We start from the raw sequence: 18,550 nt of genomic DNA on the forward strand, positions 1-18,550 counted from the left end.
GGGGGCGCTGTGAGTCCCTGACGTCTCGTTTGGCGCACAGCAGCCGAAGAAGACATTGTTGTTTAAAGATGGCGCTACCCGGTGTTTCACTCGTGCCGCTCAGAACTCTGTTCAGTTTTGCCAGATATGTTCATAGGGGAGGAGGAAGAGCCGGTTTTTGGAGCAGTGAAATGCGGTGGTACGGGACCAAAGTCCGGAGTTTGCAGGAGCACACTTCAACAAATATTCCGAGAGAACGAGGTCAGTAAAACATTGGTTAGCCAAGTTAGCTAACAGATGACAGGCAGCTCTTCCTGCTCTACCCCTCAAGGACATCCATCACCTAGCAATGTCCCGTAAACCCTCACTTACAGGGCTGCCTTCCATACTGTATGTTGTTTGATAGTTGACAAAACGCACAACTGACTGTGTATTTTGTTCAGGCAACGGCAGTGCCGACCTCTTGAAGGAGTTTCCAGACCCTAAAGGTCTCCTCAATAACACTATCTCCCGCTCACTGGGAGTTGGTGACCTGTCTGAGCTCATCCAATACAGCTGCACGGAACATGCGGGTGTCAAGGTGAGAACATGGGGTGGCGGAAATATTATGAGACACAGTCAAGCCCTACAAAGCTAACTCGAGTTTTGCTGTTTAACTTCGTCCCCTGCAGAAAGTGACAGTCAGGCTGCAGTGGCCCTGCAAAATCGTTGAAGAGGGCCAGGCTTCCAAGAAGATCGATGCAGAGAGGTTTGCTGCAGCCGCTGCTTGTCTAAAGCTCAGAGTAAGTTAGTTCATTAAGACAAGTGGCACACTATTTTGTGTTATTGCGCTAAAGCTATTTTGAAACACTCATACACTTTTGCAGAAAATGGGCGTCATTGGTCCAAATAATCAACTTCCTAGGAGGAAAGCTGGCAGACAGAGAGGCAGAGGAGAACTACATTCCGCCTTATATGATCATGAAGAAGACCCGCGGATGGAAAACGCCCATGTTTTTGTTGCCAAAACGGATGACCTAAAGCGACGCCTGCCCCTTGAAACAGACGCATCAAAAATCTACGAAGCACTTTCCATGTTTCCGCAACCAAAATCCCTCCTCACAAGAGTCATCCAAGTGGCCACGTCGTCCAACAGAATAAGGGTTTGTTGGGTTCATTTTTATTTTCTTGAGAAATTATTTTTAGTGTTTCATTATTTTCTGGAGAGCACTCTCACTGCCCTGGAAAATGAATCACACTAGAAAATGATTCACAAGGAAGAAAAGTCAAGAATGTATAATGATGCAAAGGTCCAAAATTTTACCCAACAGGAGCTCATACAGTTCAGAACAAAGGGAGGGAAGCTGAAGCAGTGCGAGTTGACTTTGCACTGGCCAGAGGAAATTAAGTTTACTGCCTCAGCAAACAACAGAGTGACTGCAGAGAGGATGGCTGCGGCTCTCGCCTGCCTGAAGCTTAAGGTGAGAATTAGTTGTTTTGTTTTGTTTTTTGTTTAAACTAGAAGTTTAGTTTTGCCTACTTTTTGGAACTGTTTTGACATTATATACAACATCATGTTGTCCAGGAGTTAGAGCTGCTGGATAAGAACAACAACCCGCTGACCCATGCCAAGTACCACTTAGAAAAAGTGCAGGAGGCTCGGGAGCGACACCAGCGGCCCCCCACACTGGAAATCCCACAGTACCTGCAGGAAAACATCAAAGAGTACTTGGCACAGGTCAGTCCTCACCTCGTGGGAGATAGTTGGAGTTTAGAGGGTTTTTATTTTTTTTTTTTAATTCTTGAAGTGCGTGACATGGCTGTGTGTGGACACTGTTCACTGTGGATCTCTGTTCATGTATTTCTTCTGGAGTGACATCAATGTCATGTATGAAAATCAAAATGGGAAAATGTTTGCTGTGGCACAATTTTTCTGTCAAGTGTGTCTTGAGCTGAAGTGCATACTCCAAGTTAATATTTCTGAGTCTGATTTGCTATAAAACAGCCTTTAAATGACTGTAGAATTAATTATATGATGAGGAGCTGCGTTACTAACGCGCTGTCTTTGCAACAGTACCCGGTGGCGACTCAAGTGCAGAATCTGTGGGAGGAGGAAGAGGCCAAAGAGCAGCAGATGGTGAACCAGGAGCACGAGGAGGAAGATGAGGAGGACTTGGTGACGGACGCCATCACAGGACGGCCCTACAGAGCCTTGTCTAAAAACAAGGCCCAGCAACTCAGTGCCGACCTGCAGGAGGAATGGAAGCGGGCGAACCCGCAGCTTGCAGTGGAGCTCCCAGTGGATTCGCACCGTCAGCGCGTGATCTCTGCCGTGGAGTCCTCCCAGGTGGTCGTGATCGCCGGCGAAACGGGCTGTGGGAAAACAACGCGGATTCCCCGCTTCCTGCTGGAAGAGTGCGTGAGAGGTGGCAGGGGGGCCGAGTGCAACATCCTGGTGACTCAGCCCCGGCGCATTAGTGCCGTGTCTGTGGCTCACCGTGTTGCTCAGGAGATGGGTCCAGCTCTGAAGCGCTCCGTGGGTCACCAGGTAGATTCCCATTTGATTGGCACATCATGGCAGCAGTTGTCCATACATGATCGTCTTGCAGAAATCCATAAGAAAATGCAACAAATGCAGACTAAAAAATGTTTTGTTTTGATATGGTCTATTAACTTCTGAGGCCAGTAGATGGTGCTGAATGCTAAGTGTTGTACAGTGTGAAAGAACAGTAGAAGTGTGACCTCCTCTGTATTTAGCAAGTGAAAACACGGAAGGAAAATACTATTCGAAAACACAATATCGCAGTGCCAGAATTTAAGTCAACTAATCAAATATGTCTCCACATCCCCAGGTCAGACTAGAAAGTCGTCCTCCAGAGCAGAGCGGTGGAGCCATGCTCTTCCTCACCGTGGGCGTCTTACTGAGGAAGCTGCAGTCAAACCCATCCCTGAAGGGGATCAGCCACGTGGTCGTGGATGAGGTTCACGAGCGGGACATCAACACGGACCTGCTTCTGGCTCTGCTGCGCTCCAGCCTGAAGGAGAACCCTGACCTGCGAGTTGTCCTCATGAGTGCCACAGGGGACAAGCGGAGACTGGCCCAGTACTTTGGAGGCTGCCCTGTCATAGAGGTGCCAGGGTTCATGCATCCAGTGAGGGGCAGGTACCTGGAGGAGGTGCTGACTGAGATGGGGAGGCCTCTGCCAGTTCACGATAGGCCACTGACAGACAAGCGGGTAAGTCCTGGTGTCTGTGACATTTATAGTTTTATTTCAATCTACTTTGTCCCACCAATTTGTTTTCTCATTAAAGGGAGGGAAAGCTGAGGTCGCACCAGATCTGGATTTAGTTGCAGACGTCATTGAACACATTGATAAAAATGGAGAACCAGGTAGCAAGCGGAGCCTTTCTCACCATTTGCTTTGTGCACAAGATTATTTGTCTTCTGGAAAAATTCATCTTCGTTCATGTTTTCCTGTTTCAGGTGCAGTATTGTGCTTCCTCCCTGGGTGGCAGGATATCAAGGCTGTCCAGGATAAACTAGAGGACAGGCCTCATTTTTCCAAAGGCTCGCAGATGATAGTCCCATGTAAGACAGTGCGCTCAATATTCTATGGACCAGGGCGCATCACTCATTTTCTGCTTTCTTTTCTCCTAGTGCACTCCAGTCTGTCAGTAGCAGACCAGCAGGCTGTGTTCCAGCGCTCCCAAGAGGGCAAGAGGAAGATCGTCCTCACCACAAATATTGCTGAAACCTCCATCACCATTGACGACATTGTCCATGTGGTGGATTCAGGAACCCACAAAGAACAAAATTATGATCCACTGACTAAGGTATGGTCAAAATAATTTCATGTGATTTTCTGTCTCCTGAATGTTTGATTCTAAGACGGGAGCGACTCTTTCAGGTCTCCTGCCTGGACACAGTTTGGATATCTCACTCCAATGTCACCCAGAGGAAGGGCAGAGCAGGGCGCTGCCAGCCAGGACAGTCCTACCACCTCTTCCCACGCAAACAGCTGGAGTCCATGACTCCCTTCCCCATTCCAGAGATCCTACGCACCCCATTGGAAAGTCTAGTAGTGCAAGCCAAAATCCACAGTCCCAGTTGCAAGGTACTACAGAAATGATTCTTCTATAAATGTTCAGACTGTTCTGTGCTTGAGTGATGGATGTTCTGTATGTGTGTGTTTTGTTTCAAGGCTGTGGATTTCTTGTCCCAAGTGTTGGACAGTCCAGAGCTAGACGCTGTCAGAGATGCTGTGCAAAATCTCCAAGATATTGGTGAGAGAAAAATGGTGGTAATATACATTGTGCATTGTGTAACAGCTTTTCAAATGCAGAGTTTAAATGGCAGATTTTCTTTTGCAGGAGTTTTGGATAAGACTGAAACGCTGACACCTTTAGGGGAACATGTTGCTTGCATGTCATGTGACCCTCGGCTGGGGAAAGTACTTGTTCTGGGTGCCTTGCTCCGGTGTGTTCTGCCCATGCTGTCTGTTGCTGCCTCCTTGACTAGAGACCCTTTTCACAACAGCCTGCAGAACAGAACACAAGTCAACAAGGTGAAATGCTGGAAGCACTTAATTGTCAAATGTCTGTACTTCTAAACAATAAAAAATAAAAGTAGGTTAAGCAAAAAAAATCATGTTTTCAGGCGAAGGAGACGCTGAGCGGCAGCAGCTGCAGTGACTACTTGGTTTTCATCAGAGCCGTGTTGGGCTGGAGGAGGGTTCAGCACGAGGGCGACAGAGAGGAGCGGGATGAATATCTGGACAAACACACTCTGTCAAAGTTCAGCCTGCGATTCATCAACGGTTCGTTCAAAGCCGCTGCACACTCACCAAGTTGCAATATACAGTAAGCATTACTCTCAATTTTCCCTTTCTGTGCAAACTCCATCTAGGTCTCATCTCTCAGTTCAGCGCCAACCTGCATGAAGCTCAGCTCGTGTCTCATGCCAGCAAATGTCAGCACAACACTTCTCTGTGCAATGAGCACAGCAACCAGGAGGAGCTGCTGAAGGCTGTGCTGCTGGCTGGACTGTTTCCAAACCTTATTCAGGTACATGGCAAGTTCAGTGCAGCTTTGATTCTGCAACATTTGCATGTCAAAGTCAGCAGTGGAGTTAAAAAGCACACACTGTGCCTTTTGCCTCTCAGATAAAGAAAGGAGTTGTGGGCAAAGGAGGCCGTTTTCGCCCCAACAGTGTGGCGTTTCGCACTCTGAGTGGGCAGGTTCTCCTTCACCGATCCTCAGTCAACAGGTATGAATGTGCTGCGCTCTTGCAGCAGCAGATGGTGCTACTCTTGCAGACACTTTATTCATGGTTTGTGTCTAAACCTCTTAAATGGTCTTGTAGAGGAGAAGAGGACTTTCCCAGTCGCTGGTTGACCTTTTTCAGTGCTGTAAAGTCAAGCGGGACCGTTTTCATAAGAGACTCCTCCTTGGTTCATCCCCTTGCCCTGCTGCTACTTACAGACTGTGACATCACCGAGACAGGTAGGAGCTGTGTCCAGTTAAAACCAAGTGATTCATTACCAATGGGTTTCAGGGTTCCATATTATGCAAATTCACTTCACCAATGTTTTCTAAACGTAATATTTCTCCGGCTTCTCAAAGTCCAACCTTGACTACTTTTCAAATGGCTGCACTTTTCAAAAATTGTAAATCAACCTGTTGTGACATCACAAAGGGCATTGATGTGTCTCCTAGGTTAGTGCCGAGCAATGCTTTTTATTCATTCCAGCCTCTGAGACCCTCTTAATGAGTTTGTAATGGCTTTGGTGTCCACTTGGAGAAATCTAAAGATCTGGAACTAGTTATATAATATGGAGCCTTTTTCATTTAAAACCTACAACAATATTCATTCTCTGAGATCCCCTGCACTCCAAAATTGTTTTTCTGTTGGGAAATCTACAGTCTTAACCACAGCATCAGCACATTGTCATTGCCTGGCTTTGTATTAACTCTGATTATGCAGTTTGCGGCGATCGAGTGGAAGTTTCCCTGAATGGAAATTCTCTGGCACGTTGCGAGCTGCCTGCTGGATCGTGGGAGCTGCTGTGGGAACTACGCACCTCCATCCAGACCATGATGTACCGCAACCTCAGTAATCCTGACAACATCATCACCAACTCCGCTCAAGATGGAAAGCTCATCTCTTTGCTAGTGGAGCTGCTTAACAACACCGATTGTGTTCGGAGCCACAACAGCGACAGTGAGCTGGACTGACAGCACTGAGAACTTTTGGCCTTAGACGTGTGGTTTCTGCTGGCTGGCACAGAAGAAGTAAAACGAAATGGCATCTCATTTGTTCGTTTTGTCTTTCAAAGTTGTTGTTTTTGTAATCAGGTTTCATGCTGAGCTGAAAGTGGCAGAGGACTTTTGTCTGCTCACATTTTTGAGGTAAATGATGAACCTGAGGAACTGGATTGGAATTTGGACTGCAGTTTATTTATCACCACCACTCCAAACACATTTTTGAAAAGCAAAAGTTAGACTTTAACAAGACAGTAATCATTCTCCAAAGGTCATTTGAAAGACTACATGCAGTGCATAACCTCATCATTTGGTGCAATACATGTTCTCGTGTCAATGAAAGGTAGTTTCCTTTCATTCAACTACATAACTCCAATGGTATTTAATTGTTGAAATGCGATGGATGGAAAAGGCAGAAGGGAAAAGGTCAACCCATCAGGAAAAATCTGTCATAAATTGTGTTTGAAAACGGGTCACACGTCTCAGTAATTCCTCCATAACATCTTCAGCAACCATAATGGAAAATCTGCAGAGAAAGAGAGTGAGAGAGATGAAGTGAAACTCTCAGGTGTGTATTTTTGAGACAGATATATTGATCCAGAATCATACCTGATGTGATTGGTTCCCTCCTTTTGGTCATAATCGCATCCCGGACTGGCAAACACTCCTTCGTCCTCTAACAGTCTCATAGTGTAGAAGGTTTCTGGCTGCAGCCCGACTTCCTACAGAAGGCAAAAAGTGCAAGACTCTCAAATATTTACCTGCACATATGTAACAATTGTAACGGTTAACTCTGTTAATGAGAATGAGTTGTAACCTTGGCTTTCTGAATAGCTTTAGCTGGCAGATGCACTGTTGGGAATAGGAATGCTCCTCCCACTGGTTGGCAGGAGAAACCCGGCAGACTGTTAAAAACCTCATGTGCTCGCCTCATATTATGAGCCAGCATGCTCCTGATCTTTTGAGTTTCCTGAAGAAAGATGAGAACAGTACAAGAACTCTTGCTGTATTTAACTTTTCAAAGACAATATTTATAAATAAAAATTTGAAAAAAAAAAAAGATATTAAAATGCCCGCACTTCATGGTAAAGTGGGTATGAGGGATCTCCTGGTTTTGGAGGGTTTGTCATCAGATCCAAGGCAATTTGGCCCATGATAGATGCACAAGAGTCTATACTGAACAGTTTGTAGACGTATTTCATCACACTGGGGTCTATGTTCACCAGCTCCACGTATCCACCACGCAGACCACACCTGGTAGATCAGAGATGATTTCAACATTGATTTGAAGTCAAGGCACAAGCATGCACAGCACATCTACGCAGCCTTCCTCAGACTACTTCCACTCTGAGTGTTGCATGTCTGCACTTCTCTTTTCAGTTTACCTTGATCACAGCTACATTTTACAACAAAGTCAACAGCGCTTGTAACTGGCTAGAGTAGCTTATGAACCATAGATATTCAACTGGCCTGAGCACTCACTCTCCCATGAGGCCTTTGGATGTTGAGTGAAAGGATGCCAGCTCTACTGAGTCTGCAAACGGGTGGCCCATCTCAAACAGCACCTTCTTGTAGGAGAAAAACTCCCATTTCTCCCCAATAACAACATTCTGATAGACCTGGGGGAATAAAAATACAGTTAATCCAAATGTTTATTTCCCGAATAGGTGTAAAAGAAATGGATCGCTTGTGATGCTTACAAACCTCATCAGCCAGAAGGAAGAGTTTCTTCTCATAAGCAAACTGGATCACCTCTTGCATGGATTTTCTGCTTTGAATCTGACCTGAAGCCAAAATGACAATATATGACCCCAAGAAAAAGAGAATACACACACATACACGCATGTACGCTTGCATGCACGCGCAGATGAGCCATCTTCTTTTGGTTTACCTGCAGGATTGCCAGGGTTGGTGATGTACATAGCTACAGGTTTACAGATTCCTTTAGCAGATTCCAGTGCTCGGTGCAGCTCCTCCACCCACAGCTCCCAGCCGTCCTCCTCGCTGAGGTGGTAGGGAATAGTAACGGCTCCCAGTCCATTGATGGTCAGAGCAGTGGTGCGATAGCATGGCACAGGGGTCAGCACACCGACCTTAGGTGAACCCTCGCTGTCCACCAGGAGGTTGAGGATGTTCTGAGGCGCAAAATAACAAATTCTGTTAACTTAAAGACCATGCCGGGCATTTACTGTACACTCAGTACATGTGAGTACATTTACCGCGAGGGACCACTGTGAACCCGAGCTGATGTATATATTCTCAGGGAAAGACGGAATCCCACCATCTCTTTTTGTTATGAACTCTGATATTCTGTGGACTATTTGTGATATACCTGCCGTCGCAGTGTAAGAGCCTGGAGGGGAAATAACAACAGTTGATGACAAGAACAGTTAAGATGATTTTTTCCCCCCCATACATACACCATCCAAAATGTATGTAATAATGTTTAATTTATAATGATCTATTTACAACAACATTTCTGTATTCCTTTTAATTACTGCCTTAGTGGTAGTTACTTTACGGGAGATAATATTTCTAAGGGGCTATGTCACATCATGATACGTGGATTGGTAGATTTGATGATGGACACACTCTTTTTTTACTAACAAAGTAGCTATGTTGTACACTGATGAATTTATTTTGCTCTGCCAACTTGAAACATCTGTTCAATATCAATTATATCTACTTAAATGCTATAAAGGAACAAACAGTTTTAGAGGAACATCAAATATTCAAGCCTTACCTACACTCCCACCAGCACATGTCCCAAGCAGCCACTTAACCCTCTGCTTGACGTCCACTGGCTGACGGCTGCTGTTCAGAAGCTGAGGGTAAATGCATGCTGCAAGAACCTGAAAATCAAAGCAAACAATAAGAAAAAAATAAATGTCATTGACTCTGCAATCTTGGTGCAAGATAAGGCACATTTAATGATTACCTGCCGAACAAACGACAGAGGTTTAACCCCTGTACTGTGTGGGTCTCCAGAGGAAACATCTATTAGTTCTTGATATGGCTTTTTGGCTCCCTGTGGACAGGTGGATTAAGATTTTGGTTTAAAAAGAAGAAGAAGAAGAAGAAGAAGAAGAAGAAGAAGAAGAAGAAGAAGAATAAGAAGAAGAAGCAATAACATCAACAACACAACTCTGAAACACTGCAAATTATAGTACTTCTCTTCTTTACCTTTTTGAGCTCTTCATTGATTTGGGTCGCTCTTGTGGCCAGAATTGCATATTCCAAAGGTTTCATGTTCCTCACATGTGGATTGATTTCCTGCAAAACAGACATCTCTGTAAATTCTCCTCACTTCCACGCAAGCTGGCATGGAGTTCAGCTCAGTCACTTTGTGAAGTCAAGTATGCAAATTGGATTTTCTGGTTAAAGATGTACGAGGAATAAATGTGGTATAAAAATTAACTCGGAGCTTGGAGGTCAGTCTGTCCTTCCTGTGGTTTCATACCTCATGTAAGACTGTAAATGTGAACATATTTCATGACACAACTACCGACATAATCTGCATCCATTTTATTATGGTGTCATGTCCTTTAATAATGAATTTTGTTTAACTTTGTGCATATGTTGTATATGTTTCACATCTAACTGTAAATAATAGAAAACTGTTTAAATGAAAAATTATAATGCTATTTATTTTTTGCCAAAATAAAATAATATATTTCTCTTTCTCCTGTTCCCTGTTGAATCAATTGAGACTCAGTCAAAACAGTATGCTAGCCTTAGGTTTGTTGTATGTTGTAAGAACAAAAAGTGTATGTAATATTTTAACAATGCCCCTGCGCCCCCTCACTTTCAGCACCTCTTGTACTTGTCGAGGCCAAATGTAATTAGACTTTTATTAATATCGTGAATTTAGAATAGCTATGTTCTATGTTGACCTCTATACATATATTAGAAAAAATAAGACCGACTTGTATGTGAGGTAGGAAATTGAATGAAGCAATTTGTTGCTGTCCGGACAAAAATAAAAGACGTACCTATGTACTTCCTGTTTTGTTTTATGTCGCTACCTGGTTGTTCGGCTCAGGTCGAAATGGAAGAATGTTCGGGCTTTGAGGACAACCACCGTTTGTTCGAAAACAAACACAGCCCCTTTAAACACAGGTAGAACCCCTGTATCAAACCAGACCAGCGGGTGACATCAATACCTGTCGCGGGGCTTCCGACACCAAATCTCGGTTTCTGGTGTCCGCGACATGGCTCTCAGCTCGGGAGGCTGGGCTCCTCCAGCCTCGGTCCCTGCCTCGTCCCAACAGGTTGTATGCGGCGGGCCTGCGGCGACGGCGTGCTGCAGTACTGTATTAATGTCAGTCCGGGTTTCGGTGTGTCATTCCGGAATCCGACCTCTGTGCCTCCCCGGAGCGGGTAGCGAGGCTCTGCGACTACAGCTCAGCATGGACCCAAGCCGGGCCGGAGAGTTTCGACTGGCGCTGCGAGACATGAGCGGAAACCGCAGTGTGGTAAGATTCGAAGGTGTTACGTGCTTAAGTTCGTTAAGGACGGTCCTTGACGACTCCAATAGTTTATCTTAGCTACGGCCCCAGCACTCTCTTATATTGGCTCCGATCATTCAAGATCCACTAGAAATGTTAAGAAGACCACGAACTGATTTTTATGTACGATCTACTGCAGCCAACAGGATTTGGCGAATAGTTTAGCCACATTAAATCTCGTCTTTCCGTTTTCTCAGTGGTTTTGAAGGAGTTCGCTCATCTTTGACTGTATCATCTGAGAAAATGTATTCAGTCCGTATAGTTGAGGGCGTTTCACTTTCGTTTTCATTCTTCCTGTTAGAGTTGCTCTTTTAAATTACTCACCAAATGTAATAAACATCGCCATATAAATGAACTCTTATTGAAGATGAAGATGTAAAGAGTCACACAAAATAAAAAGGCAAATCTGGTTGGCCTTCTTATAAACTGTCAATAGTTCGAACAGTTTATGATTCAGCGGTTTATCTCAGGGTTGAAATATCACACCTGCGTTGTTCCTGTTAGTTGTTACAGTGCAGTTATCATGTGGTAAACAAACCTCCATGGCAGGAGGTTCATCCCTGTTCGCTCTTCCTCCGTACGCACAACTTATTGGGTGAACGCGATTCTCTCCATTTAACAAGAAGTGAAAAGTGAAATGGTTGATTTTGACTTGTTATTGAGATCATAACAACTTGTGTTTGGATGCACGATACATCCATGGTGTATTTGCCTCACACGTCTCGCAGTAATGTAGTTGTGGAATTTCTCTCAGTTGCAATTTTATGTTATACAATTTATTTTTTATCTTTAAAAAAAAATCTTGTGTGATTTTATTTATTTATTTATTTATTTATTTATTTGTTGTCTCCCGCAACCCTGAGCTCAGGAAGAAGCGGGTATTGAAAAGGGATGGATGGATGTTTTTTTTTTGTACAGCTTGATTGACCTTAAAGTGTAATTAATCTTCTTTTTTTTTTGCCCACAGTTCATTGCAGAATTCGACCTGCGCTCAGTGCAATATGAGGTTAAATCTTCTCGCTGCCATGAGATGCGCCTTGCTGCTCCGCCACACGACTGCATCAGCTTCAACTTCCGCTGTGACCGTGAAGCCGAGGAGTGGGCCACCGTGGTGATGTCCTCTCTGAGGGAGGCACATCGAGGTGCGTTCCACTCTTGTTTCTAAAGTCCTCACCTTGACAAGCACCTCTGCTACAGTTTGCTGCTTTATCAATGTCGCTTGCCTTCCTTTAATTTTTCAGTACTACTATTACCAAGAGGGTAGTTTAAAAATCATTGCTTCAATTTATTTATTGGCTTTTGATTGGGCAAATACACTGCCTGGCCCCAAAAAAAGTTGCCATCACAAAAATTATGGGTCTCACACTCTAATATTTCGTTTGACCGCCTTTAGCTTTGATTACGGCACGCATTCGCTGTGGCATTGTTTCAGTAAGCTTCTGCAATGTCACAAGATTGATTTCCATCCAGTGTTGCATTCATTTTGCCTACTGTGCAGGCTTGTACAGCAGGCACTAGGCATGATGGATGCAGGACTTCAACTGCCTTTCTTCTTACCCTGATGCGTCCATCACTCTGGAACAGGGTAAATCTGGACTCATCAGACCACATGACCTTCTTCCATTGCTCCAGAGTGCAATCTTTATGCTCCCTAGCAAATTGAAGCCTTTTCTTTCCAGATTTACCCCGTTCTAGAGTGATGGACGCATCAGGGTAAGAAGAGAGGCAGATGAAGTGATGCACCCATCATGTCCTAGTGCCTGCTGTACAAGCCTGTGGGGGCAGTGCTATGATCTGGGGTTGCTGCAGTTGGTCAGGTCTAGGTTCAGCAATAGTATGTGCTCAAAGAATGATGTCCGCTGACTACCTGAATATACTGAACGACCAGGTAATTCCATCAATGGATTTTTTCTTCCCTGATGGCACGGGCATATTCCAAGATGACAGTGCCAGGATTCATGGAATTGTGAAAGAGTGCTTCAGGGAGCCTGAGACACCATTTCCACACATGGATTGGCCACCACAGAGTCCAGACCTGAACCCCATTGAGAATCTTTGGGATGTGCTAAAGAAGGCTTTGCGCAGCGGTCAGACTCTTCCGTCATCAATGCAAGATCTTGGTGAAAAATGAATGCTGGATGGAAATCAATCTTGTGACATTGCAGAAGCTTATCGAAACCGTGCCGTAATCAAAGCTACAGGCGGTCCAACAAAATATTAGAGTGTGTGACCTGTATTTGTGGTGGCAACTTTTTTTTGGCCAGGCAGTGTATTACGCTTTGCTTGACACTTCCATTACTGGAACGATGCAAACCGCTTGGCTGGCTGCAATAAAGCCAGCTAGGTCGCAAGTTTTCATATCAATCAATCAATCAACCTCAGAGTTCCTCATGTTTGCTGAGGCAGATGTGTCCCAGACACCAGAGAGCTTGTTGGAGGGAGGAGGAAGCGTATTCTCAAAGGAAAATGGACAAACAGGTTTTACTGCAGGGTGTTCTCAACAGCTACCACTGGCGAGTTCAAATCAACACGCGTTGACGACACTATGGCATTAGCACTCTTTTGAAACTTGAAATCTTTTGTGTCTTGTTTCCTCATTTGACAGTCGCAAACATGAACACAATTGAGACGGATGGCAAACAAAACGACACAACGGGCGCCACACAGCAGTGCAGCTCAGCCTCTCTGCCGCTCACCGGTGGGTTTTCTCGCTCTGATCTCTGTTTACCGCCGTGTGCCTCCATGTTCGCTCACCGCGTGTCCTAAAAACGTCACTTTTGATCTCGGCTTCCTCCCCCTGTCTGCAGAGGAGTTGTGTCTGGACCTCTCCAGGGCCATTGAAGCCGGCGACGTGCACGCCGCCTCGCAGCACGCGGCGGCTCTGGCGCGGCAGAGTGTCTCTCTGACGATTCAACTGTCTGAGAAGAACTACCCAGACGGAGAGATCAAGTGAGATATGAAAGATTTGTAACTTTTTTTAATAGTATGCCCATTTTTTTTGGGGGGGGGATCTTTGTTTTTCATTCTAGCCAGTAAGCCAATGGAACTCGCAATTCTTAAAAAAACAAAAAACTAAACTCAAAATCTCCAGAATACAGTACATTTAGCCCTGTGTTTACAGCCTCCTGCTGAAACTGACACTTTGTTGGAGCTTTCACATGTTTGAAAAGGGACAAAACAAAGATGGGTAAAAAAAAAACAACTAAGCCCATTGTGACATCACAATGGGCTTAGTTTTTTAAGTTTTTAGACGTGTGCATTTTCACACATTCACACACAAGTAAAGATCAGATTTCTCTCATTTCCAGGGACTTCACTGAGAGGCTACACATGGAAATGATTGTCTTGAGTGGTCAAGCAAATATTTATACATTTTATAATGATATTATTATCATTATTTTTATATAATATAATTTTTATAATCATTATTATTATTAATCATTACTCCCTAATCCCTATATGGGAAGTTCTGTTAGTTAACTACATAGTGCACTCATTTGACAAATAAAAAAAGCTTTAGGACGCTGCTCCTGGCGCCGTTAACAACGCCATCGCACCATTAAAATGTCACTGCAGCAGGTGTTATTTATACATAACTTCATTTACACATATATAGGCATTTTTGTGACAAGTGCATATTATACTGAGCGTCTTTAAAGATGACGATGCTCCGCTCCTCTTGCCTTTTCTACCTTTGGGTCAGCCTGAGTGCAATGCATGATGGGATATATTGCCAGCGTAGCGACCATCGGTTGTCCGCTACTTTCAGCGATGCATTGTGGGATACATTGAGTGGACCACGTAGTGAATACACATGTTCACTTCGGACACCACTACAAAAACGGTGAATCCGCTGTGTAGTGAGTAGGGGGCGATTTCACACACAGCCAGCCTGCCATTCTTGTATTGACAGACTTTATCAGTTTACGCCGCTCAGTCACATTGTCTTTGTCTTGCAGCTTGTCTGTCGTGGTGGAGGACGTGTCGTCGTCTGCATGTGTAACAGTCAAAGTCTTTCCTTACATGACTGTGGCTGCACTCAAGCAACAGGTCAGGAACATGCGAACCCAGAAATGTACACGCGTGTCTTTCTTTCATTCTGGTTTTACTAACCGCCAGCGCTCGCTCTGGGTCGTCAGGTGTTTTTCGAGTACGGTTTTCACCCCCGTGTGCAGCGGTGGATAATTGGCCAGTGTCTGTGCACCGACCTGAGGTCGCTGGCCTCCTACGGCGTGCAGAAGGACGGCGATACAGCGTACCTGTACCTCATCTCTGCGCGCCAGGCCCGCATCAGCCGCCAGCTGTTCCAGCAGGACCTGGAAAGCGCTCTCCTCGGCTCGACCGTCCCACCGGGCAACAGCGCCACCTCCCAAGACAGGAGGGGCTACAGCACGCTACCCTCCAGGCTGCCCCACAATAACCAGGGTGAGTGGGGAGAATTATGGGACAGTGAGCCAGTGAGAATCTGTGATGGCTTTCTTACTTTATGCTCATGGACTTAAAGGTCCAGTGCGTAAGAGTTTTAAGGAGGTCTGCCTGACAGCGTGTTTCATATTTAGGCCACTTTCAAGCAGTAAAACAGGCACTATGTTCAGCTTTTACCCATATAACAATCAGACATCAACATAAATTTTACACACTGAACCTTTAAGTTTTAGTGTTGAGGTTAACAATGCTCTTTTTTTTTTTTTGCTCACATCATGTGAATTTGTAATTGTTTTTTTTTCCATAAGTAACTTTAAGGACAGTGTGCCTGAAGTTATGTTGAAACGTGTTCTCCAAATAAAAACTGCACGCTCACGTATCGACAGTAGGTGGCGCAAGTGCAGGAAGCAACAGAGCGGCTGACATGAAAGATCTCCTGGACATGGAGCATCTGCAGCTCAACGATCACGCCAGCAAAGCGAGTAAAGCGCAGGTATGTTGTTGTTGTGTGCTGTCGTCTGGGCATCTGTCAGCAGTTTCTTCACTTTAATCTGAACTTGTGTGTGTGTGTGTGTGTGTGTGTGTGTGTGTGTGTGTGTGTGTGTGTGTGTGTGTGTGTGTGTGTGTGTGTGTGTGTGTGTGTGTGTGTTCAGCAGACAGAGTGGGCCTGTCCCTCTTGCACTTTCATCAACAAGCCGTCCCGCCCGGGCTGTGAGATCTGTACTACAGAGAGACCTGACACACAAATCCAGCAGGTACTGCAGCATAATTGCCAACAAAGTGTGTGCGCTTGCCAAGTCTGGCAACACTTTCACACCGACTCACTCCCACTTTTTTTTTCTTTTTACCTCTTTTGTTGTGTCACAAAGGAGCGAGGGAGGAGGGAAGATCGGGGCGAGCCCGGCAGCAGTTGACTCCCCCGCCGGCGTCGACGTGCAGTCGCTCTAATCCCGCTCGCACCCACCCACACACACGCACACGGAGCAATGATGCTTAACCGGCCACGCAGCTGTTGACAAAATACTCACAGAGAGACTGAAACGTGCACTGAGAGTCTTCTGGCGGCCTGCCGGCTGCTGAAGACGTTTGAAGCGCTGTAGCATGACGCGGAGTGGCGCTGGCTGCGGCTCAGGCGTCGGTCTGCGGACAGAGGGCAACGGCTTTGACCACACACACACACACACACACACACACACACACACACACACACACACGTCCATCAATGATAAACCGAGTGTGGTCTGACCTCTTTCTTATTTATTTCGCAGTGTGTGACCTTCTTGTGTTTGTCCTTGTCCGTATGTGTGCGTGTGCGTGTGCGCGTGCGCGTGCGTGTGCGCGTGCGTGTGCGTGTGCGCGTGCATGCGTGTGTGCGTGCGCGCGCGCGTGTGTGTGTGTGTGTGTGTGTGTGTGTGTGTGTGTGTGTGTGTGTGTGTGTGTGTTTGTGTGTGTGTGTGTGTGGCGTCAAACATCACAGCTGGCCTAATATTTATTTGAGAAGGAGGTTGTTTGTTCTGGTTGCTACTGGTGATGAGGGGTCTCTGACTTCCTTCCTGCTGGGAGCAGAGAGGAGCAGAGGGGGCCTCATGCAGAACGCCGTCGTCTGCTGGTGCCAATAATGTTTGAAATGTTGAAACCCAGAGAGGTTGCTGTGTTTACAGGGTTTGTCAAGTGCTTTTATTTTAATTTTATTTTTCAAAAAGGAAAAACATTGTGATGAGTGCGTTGTTTTTAAGAATCACAGAGTGACTGGTCTATACTTGTTCTGCGTTTACTCCATTCACTCTTGAGCTGTGACAGCAGTGGAATGATATGTTTTTCAGTGCATAATACTTAAAGCAAAACTGCATCAACTGAATAAACATAACAGAAGTCAATCACCAGTTTTTCTGTGCATACCTCAATATTATTTACTCACCGTTTCTTTTTTGTTTTGAGTGTCTTAAGTTGAGCTTTGAAACCTTCAGACACTGAATTTACAGTTGTGAACTTGAGCAGTCATTTTATGGCCCTTTAAAGTTGAGGAGCGACAGTCATGAAACCAGCACTTACATGTTTGCCTCATTAAGGCCTAGAAGTTAATAATGTACTCTTTTTTTTTTTTTTTTTTTTTCTTTTACACCACTTTAAACCAGAAGTGCGTTTGACAAAAAGGTCATTATTCTCGCCCAGTACTTCTTTGATATACCAAACATGCTTTAAATGTCAAGATATTTGACATACATATGGATACAGGGCTTAACTTTCTAATTATCAAAAATGAACCTGATACGCCCAACAGCGCCATTTTTTCTTTTCATTTGTTCTTCCTTTTTCTCTCTCCTAATGTGTTTTTTACTCAACATTTCACTGAATTTCAGGCTGATCAAGTATTTTATTTTATTTTATTTTTTAATTTTGTTGTCCCAGAAAAAACATTGCATTTCCAACATGTTGAGCTTTTGCATTCTTCCACTCTGTCTCATGCTAAGCTATGATATGATGGTCATTTTGGTGAGTTTCTGGCTGTTTGGGCTAAGTTTTGTTTATTTATTAGATATCTTGATTTGTATAATTAGACTTTTTTTTTCTAGAAAAGTCCCCATGCATTTGCAAAGTCAAGAGGTTTATTTTCATAATTAATTATTATTTGTCTGGTAACATCATGTGACCTGTGTATTTACCACAGATGTGAACATCTTGTCACACCTGCCACCTATCATTTTTTTTGCATTTCATGTTCCTGCTCCTCCAAGCACCTGGAGGGGCTGCAGCTCTGCACGGGGGGGGATGTCTGTATTACCATTGGCTTTGAAATTTGCATTTGTTTCAAACATGTCGCTATCTTGAATTCGGATCAATGAATGACTTGACTGGAGCAGAGTGTTTTACTCACAGCTGGCTGTGGACAGTCACAGTGTCTGCGGGGACCCTGACTCGGTCCTCCGTGTCCAGGGTGGGTGCACAAAGTGGCCGACTGGATGTTTGAGCTCCACTTGTAAACCAACCACCATAGCTTTATCTACTCTCAGTGAAACTTATTCTGGCACTGCTGCTGAAGCCCTCACAGTGCATGAACAACACGTGCAAACGTATTCCGCAGAAGTTCCACCCCTGTCATCTGGGACTCATCTTCTTGGGAATCTTTGTAGCAAGTTCATGTGAGGACAAATCAATCAATCATTCATAAGATATTGCATCATCCTTAGCAAAATGATTAGCACTTTATAAGTTACAGTACAAGTACAGTTTGATAAGCATTACCGTCAGGTCCCTGTCAGGTCCCTAGCAGACCTTTGTCCTTCGTTTACATTTACTACAACTGTGGCCAGAGAGCATTCCAGTCACTCACTTCATAATAGGGTGGATCCTACACAGCTGCAGGTCCAGTGTTTTACGCATTTTCTTTATCAGTGTGT

At 44.8% G+C, this 18,550-nt stretch overlaps 3 protein-coding genes across 4 annotated transcripts; 2 read left to right on the forward strand and 1 right to left on the reverse strand.

The window, feature by feature from the left end:
• The first annotated feature begins 39 nt into the window (after positions 1-39).
• On the forward strand, positions 40-6,691 carry dhx30 (DEAH (Asp-Glu-Ala-His) box helicase 30). The gene is made up of 19 exons (XM_076021499.1): positions 40-240; positions 423-559; positions 651-761; positions 846-1,121; positions 1,290-1,439; positions 1,544-1,696; positions 2,033-2,506; positions 2,811-3,194; positions 3,271-3,349; positions 3,443-3,547; positions 3,617-3,792; positions 3,867-4,073; positions 4,161-4,242; positions 4,330-4,523; positions 4,616-4,775; positions 4,865-5,022; positions 5,121-5,224; positions 5,321-5,460; positions 5,942-6,691. Exons 1-19 carry the CDS (start codon positions 69-71, stop codon positions 6,190-6,192), a joined length of 3,513 nt encoding a protein of 1,170 aa, XP_075877614.1. The 5' UTR covers positions 40-68; the 3' UTR covers positions 6,193-6,691.
• Positions 6,393-9,580, reverse strand: LOC142885244 (alanine aminotransferase 2). Its single transcript, XM_076021504.1, has 11 exons — positions 9,403-9,580; positions 9,158-9,247; positions 8,963-9,071; positions 8,439-8,572; positions 8,111-8,354; positions 7,924-8,003; positions 7,702-7,838; positions 7,299-7,473; positions 7,037-7,189; positions 6,829-6,941; positions 6,393-6,745 (listed from the first exon to the last, which is right to left on the reverse strand). Exons 1-11 carry the CDS (start codon positions 9,505-9,507, stop codon positions 6,655-6,657), a joined length of 1,431 nt encoding a protein of 476 aa, XP_075877619.1. The 5' UTR covers positions 9,508-9,580; the 3' UTR covers positions 6,393-6,654.
• A 475-nt stretch (positions 9,581-10,055) lies between these two features.
• sharpin (SHANK-associated RH domain interacting protein) lies at positions 10,056-17,029 on the forward strand. 2 transcript variants are annotated; one of them, XM_076021506.1, is made up of 9 exons: positions 10,056-10,694; positions 11,695-11,869; positions 13,333-13,425; positions 13,535-13,676; positions 14,687-14,777; positions 14,867-15,152; positions 15,542-15,645; positions 15,809-15,907; positions 16,022-17,029. In XM_076021506.1, exons 1-9 carry the CDS (start codon positions 10,431-10,433, stop codon positions 16,064-16,066), a joined length of 1,299 nt encoding a protein of 432 aa, XP_075877621.1. In that variant the 5' UTR covers positions 10,056-10,430; the 3' UTR covers positions 16,067-17,029. The 2 variants fall into 2 exon arrangements, with proteins under 2 accessions (XP_075877621.1, XP_075877620.1); XM_076021505.1 differs by having other exon boundaries at positions 10,057-10,694; positions 15,806-15,907.
• The last annotated feature ends 1,521 nt before the right edge of the window (positions 17,030-18,550 follow it).

The sequence above is a fragment of the Nelusetta ayraudi genome, unplaced genomic scaffold (genome assembly GCF_046127955.1).
Source record: "Nelusetta ayraudi isolate G7.1 ecotype Tasmania unplaced genomic scaffold, CSIRO-AGI_Nayr_v1 ptg000011l, whole genome shotgun sequence".
NCBI classification, from domain to species: Eukaryota; Metazoa; Chordata; class Actinopteri; order Tetraodontiformes; family Monacanthidae; genus Nelusetta; species Nelusetta ayraudi.

Bases quoted from the DNA above. Each gene is read 5' to 3' on its own strand.
- dhx30 (XM_076021499.1), top strand. From the start codon at position 69: ATGGCGCTACCCGGTGTTTCACTCGTGCCGCTCAGAACTCTGTTCAGT. The intron at 3,350-3,442 runs GTAGCAAGCGGA...TTCCTGTTTCAG, and splicing joins TGATAAAAATGGAGAACCAG to GTGCAGTATTGTGCTTCCTC. The intron at 4,074-4,160 runs GTACTACAGAAA...TTTTGTTTCAAG, and splicing joins TCCACAGTCCCAGTTGCAAG to GCTGTGGATTTCTTGTCCCA.
- LOC142885244 (XM_076021504.1), bottom strand. From the start codon at position 9,507: ATGTCTGTTTTGCAGGAAATCAATCCACATGTGAGGAACATGAAACCT. The intron at 8,004-8,110 runs GTAAACCAAAAG...TTTTGGCTTCAG, and splicing joins CAACCCTGGCAATCCTGCAG to GTCAGATTCAAAGCAGAAAA. The intron at 6,746-6,828 runs GTATGATTCTGG...CTTTCTCTGCAG, and splicing joins GAGGGAACCAATCACATCAG to ATTTTCCATTATGGTTGCTG.
- sharpin (XM_076021505.1), top strand. From the start codon at position 10,431: ATGGCTCTCAGCTCGGGAGGCTGGGCTCCTCCAGCCTCGGTCCCTGCC. The intron at 15,153-15,541 runs GTGAGTGGGGAG...TATCGACAGTAG, and splicing joins GCTGCCCCACAATAACCAGG to GTGGCGCAAGTGCAGGAAGC. The intron at 15,908-16,021 runs GTACTGCAGCAT...TGTGTCACAAAG, and splicing joins CTGACACACAAATCCAGCAG to GAGCGAGGGAGGAGGGAAGA.